The 4887-nt window shown below is 39.9% G+C and overlaps 1 protein-coding gene across 3 annotated transcripts; it reads right to left on the bottom strand.

Annotated features, from left to right (window-relative positions):
- Positions 1-308: 308 nt before the first annotated feature.
- On the bottom strand, positions 309-4887 carry LOC138406037 (putative uncharacterized protein DDB_G0290521). Of its 3 annotated transcripts, XM_069517488.1 has the most exons (6): positions 4441-4626; positions 3432-3560; positions 3318-3344; positions 915-982; positions 738-781; positions 309-419 (listed from the first exon to the last, which is right to left on the bottom strand). In XM_069517488.1, the coding sequence occupies exons 1-6, from the start codon at positions 4469-4471 to the stop codon at positions 383-385; spliced, it is 336 nt and encodes a 111-aa protein (XP_069373589.1). In that variant the 5' UTR covers positions 4472-4626; the 3' UTR covers positions 309-382. The 3 variants fall into 3 exon arrangements, with proteins under 3 accessions (XP_069373589.1, XP_069373586.1, XP_069373593.1); XM_069517485.1 differs by lacking the exon at positions 309-419 and having other exon boundaries at positions 470-781; positions 4441-4887; XM_069517492.1 differs by lacking the exon at positions 309-419 and having other exon boundaries at positions 470-781; positions 3432-3479; positions 4441-4887.

Below are 4887 nucleotides of genomic sequence, written 5' to 3'. Positions count from 1 at the left end.
GTTTACATCTGGTCTGTAGCCCATTTTGTTGCTGCTCTGTAAGCCTTCAAAATTGTCTCAGGTTCAAGGTTCAAAGGTCACCTCTGAGGCTCAGGAGCTTCCCACAATTTTCATACTGACATACAAGACCTTTATGCATGTTTTCCACTGGGGTTGATGCTGATAGGACATTTGCAAACCTGAATGAAGTGTACAATTGCTCTTGATGAAATTAGTGCCCCATGGCATGCAGTCACAGCATCACTAACGACATTCAACATGTAATCTGTTATGATGTAACAAATGTCACAAAAAAGTAGCAACTACCATTTCAAAAACATTGTTTATTTTGCAGTACAATTTGAACATTTTTTTTAACAATTTTGAACAAAACAACTGGAAATTACAGTTGCACCCACGAATCTCTCCATGTCAAGTGGCTACAAGAAAGAAGATATGGAAAATAGAGTAATTCTTTTAAGTAAGAGTTCAGTATCAAAGGATCATAAATTACTTTTCCATGGACAGACAAATGCACAGGAACATATGCTCATGACATACACACACTTCTTTCTGAAATACACAGCAGTAGTAATTGCATTCAATGTTATGAGCTACTACAGTATACTGAACTATAACTGTTACCCCTGCATGTATATGCACCCTGTAATCCAGAGTCCTCCTACAGAGTTAACTGTCATGGAAAAGTTTTGCACAGAATTTGTGATGTTGCATCTATGATGAAGCAACATACATACCATTGTGGGCATGGCACCCATTTGACCTTGACCTCTTTTTTCCCCTGAAAAACAACCAATAACCAAAATGAACATATGAATGACTGACAACGAATCAAAAAAGAAAAACTGGTTGAAACTGCCAAACAACAGTTTTTGTTGTGTTCCACAGAACAACCAAAACAAAAAAACACTTACACTGCGGGTCCTTCGAGCCACAATTTTAGAGTATGGGAAGGTCTCCATCTTGGTGTGCACTTCACAATCTATAAATGAGACCAATTCAGTTAAATAGAAAAGAGTTAGTAGTCAAGTTACTAAAACATTTATAGCGTGAACATAAAAATATTAAAACACAACGGCAACATAAACACAGAGTTCATATAGGTTCTTAGTTTGTGTGATGCTATTTACACAATAGGTGTGTGCACATGCATGTGCATCTGCCTGCCTGCATGCATGCATTCATGTATACACTTAAGTTTGTTGTGAGACAATCAAATCAAAATCTTAATGATCTATTATGTTCCTATTACATTTTCTCCATTAAGTGACAAGTTGTATTGTTGTAGTGGCACACAACTGTTGAATAAATGCAGAGGAAGAAAATGATTGAAGCGATGGGCAGCAATGGCACCTCGAAATACCAAAAAAGCTAAATAATTCAAAGTTGACTGGGCAACAGAGTTATCCTCAATTTATGTTATTGTGGTGAATATTTCACAGCAGTTCACCAGACATGAGTTCAGTGTTGTCATGTTGAAGTTATAAAGTTCGTAATACTTGATTTTATTTGACTGTGTTGTAGACATGGGTGGTGAGGTACAACTGTGATTTTAGCCCATTATAGCTTCCCAGTCCACATCAAACTATCAGTGAAATTACAGCCAAACTGTAGGTTCATCTTCTTTGACTATTTCAGTCTTTTAGTGTTAATTGCAATTAAGGTTGATGTTTTGACTTGATTTTTGAGAAAATGTCTTTCATATTGTAATGGTTGAGGTTACATTTAGGATGACAGGTTACATTACGTCACATTAAGTCCAAAGACCATGGGTCCGTTTCACAAAGCAGGTTCCACAAACTCTTGAGTTTCAACCTGAACTCTGAGTTGATCTACTCTGAGATAGAAAACTCAAGAGTTTCCGGTTCCAGAATAGCTGATTTGAGTTAGTTTAGTCAACTCTGAGTAGTTTAACCCGGAGTTAAGCGCGTGCGCCACAACTTTAAAAAGCCAGCATCAATGGAGCCCCGATTCAACGAGTCACCATGGCAACGGGGAAGCGGAGGGCGACGTTTTAATGCTCATACGGAGAGTTTGAACACGTTTTAGAAAAAAGTGCAACACCTGCAGCTGCAACAGAGAGGGAGACGGCGTTTAAACTTACACATTGCTGCTCGGGTCAATGCGTAAGTTTAAATGTAGTCCTTTGCAATCACAATAATATAACAGGGGAATACTGCTTGAATGGTAGCCTCTTCATTTATTACATTTAGGTGCAATCCCGCGGGAGAGAAGCGCACTTTAGGCAGCAGCTTAAGATGAAATATAAAAACATTGTTCAAACAGGTAAGACCTCGACATGGAGGTGGACATGTTTTACACTTTAAAGTAAATAGTAAAGGTGCAATATGTAAGATATTTACTGTAATAAATCATAAAATGAGTATGTTATATCAACAGTTCTTAAGGAAACATGCTGAGCTGAAATACTTGCTTGTTGACAAAAACCCGACAGCCAAAATTATCTTATTTTCTAAATTTACCGCCCGGCCGGTCTCTTTGTTTATGTTTTGGTCTTTGGAATGCTTTTTAATTAGTTCCGCGTTCGATATCATACCAGGTATGAAACAATCTAGCCGTAATCACAGCGCATACAACGAGGGAAGAAGTGAGCACAGCAGCTGGACATAGATGGACTGAGATGGACAGAGATGGACTCAGATGGACTCAGCTGGACAGAGATGGACAGAGAATGACTCAGATGGACAGATATGGATTCAGATGACTCTGAGAAGCCTCGTCATTAGCGACCTTAAATGCACATACTCCGTCTTGAAAGTGCTCAGTTTGAGTGTTTGACGGCTGTCACTCAGCGAGACGGCGGTTTGCGGTGAGATGCTGCCGGTGTGTTTATGTGTGCTGGACGTAACCTGAATCTGAATAACTTTTTATTTCGCTGATGCACCGGCTTCATCGATATCAGTGCTCCCTCACTCTGATTTACCACGTATGTCTCTCGACCAGTGCTCTCTCTCTCTCATTACAAACCAAACTAAACTTCTTTCGTGTCACTACTTTGCAGTGTAAATTATGAGTCAAACTCCGATTTACAAGTTGATTCATGAAATAAACAGAGTTTCAGAGACATTTCAGGCTGACTGTGGAGGGTTTGAGCACACCCTCTCCTGTCAATCGTATACATCGATAGTTACATAGTTCACTCATCAATTTACAGTGTATAGCTCGTTGTCGCTCCTCGTAACGTTTCACTCGTCCTGCACTAGTGACTGGCACCCTGCAGAGCGTCGTCAGGGGAAGGGGACAAAAACCTCAAAGCATATCAGAAGAATTCAAGTGGAATAGTGATTAAATGTTACCTGTTGGGTTGACTCTTTTGCTGCCACCTAAGGAGTTGAGAAGGGACATTAACATATAAAATTATACTTTCTAAAGTTTATTTGAGGTTACAGGTGTTATTCATGGGGTCTTACCTTCTTTCTTTGGTGGACGGTTCCGCTTGGTGGGGGACTGAGGTGGGGCTGATGAGGGAGAGGGTAGGGGAGATGGTTCAGGTGGTGAGGGAAGTTTGCAGGCCGTAGTTGGGGGTGCAGGTGCAGGGTCTAGTGTACAGACACATTTGGAAAAGATGTATACAACTTGCAAGATTTTTATATGGTCAACCAAAACATTGTAAGTCAAATATATGGCACTAAATCAGAGAGCAGAGACAGGCTTGACAACTTTGTGTAAATATGTCCTACTGAGGCGATGGTCATTATAATCTGGCCAAATCGCTTTATTCTTTGCATTGTTAGTGCAAAGATTTTGTACCCAAAAGACCAATGAGACTCTCCAGCCATTGAACTAACACTTTTTAAAAATGTTTTGGCCTGTTTTTTCAGTCTGTCCTGACTGATTATGAGCTGTTTATATGTCTTCTAAAAAGCCAGCATCATTGGAGCCCCGATTCGAAGAGTTAATTGAGAAAAACCTGGTCCCGACCAGGTTAGGCTCATAGTCTGTTACTACAGTAACTGACTGAGAGCTTAAGTTACCTCGCTCTCTGAAACAGGCTTGAGTTACCCCGCTTTCTCTGGTTTGAGTTACCTCCCTTCTTGAAACGGAAAACTCTCCGAGTTTTTACTAAACCTGCTTTGTGAAACGGACCCCTGGACTAAATTGTATAACTACTCTGAATTCTCTGGCTGGAGTGACTTTATTTTTATCATAGTAGAATGCCAATAAATGTATTAGATTCCACCTGTGTTCTGAAAGTGGTTCTCGGTTACATAGTGTTTATTTTAGTTGTATGCCCACCCTAAAAAGCAGGCAGTGTCGTTTTATTAGGTAACTATCAACTACAACTTGTAAATCTGATTGTGATGAATTGTCTGTCTCTGCAGTCTGTCCAAAGCTTACTGTAGAGTACATCCACTGAGAGTTGGTGCTGTGAGATCCTAAATTGTAAAATGAAACAAATAATACATCCTGTGGACTTACTTTTTAAGAGGCTCTCATAAAGGTCATGCATGACCTTCACAGCATCTTTTTCGGCATCTGTGACTACCTCCAGGCCACTGTGGCAGTCACAGGACACAGTATTTTTTTTTTCCACGTCCAAACAGAAACAAAGGATGTAGGCCTGCCATCTTGAACTTATGAATCTGTGAACAAATTAAGAACATTATCAAAATGGATGAAGTACTCAAAGCAAATCAACTTGTGGTGTTTGTGGCCGACTACAAGGTATATGTCTGAAATGCTCCAAAGCCTTATGGGCCCCTGATTTGGTCAAATGGTCTGGACTGTCAACTGTTTTAAATAGTGATGATTAGATGCAGTTTATCGGGAGTCGAATGCACATGAAGAGTAGGAAAAATGTGTTTTGGAGAAATTTTACTTTAGATTAGGGCCAGCAGGAAGGCAAATGATTTAAACCTTCACAGA

Source organism: Paralichthys olivaceus, chromosome 2 (genome assembly GCF_024713975.1).
Source record: "Paralichthys olivaceus isolate ysfri-2021 chromosome 2, ASM2471397v2, whole genome shotgun sequence".
NCBI classification, from domain to species: Eukaryota; Metazoa; Chordata; class Actinopteri; order Pleuronectiformes; family Paralichthyidae; genus Paralichthys; species Paralichthys olivaceus.
The sequence above is the reverse complement of the archived record's forward strand: the minus strand, read 5'-3'. Positions and strand labels throughout refer to the sequence as shown.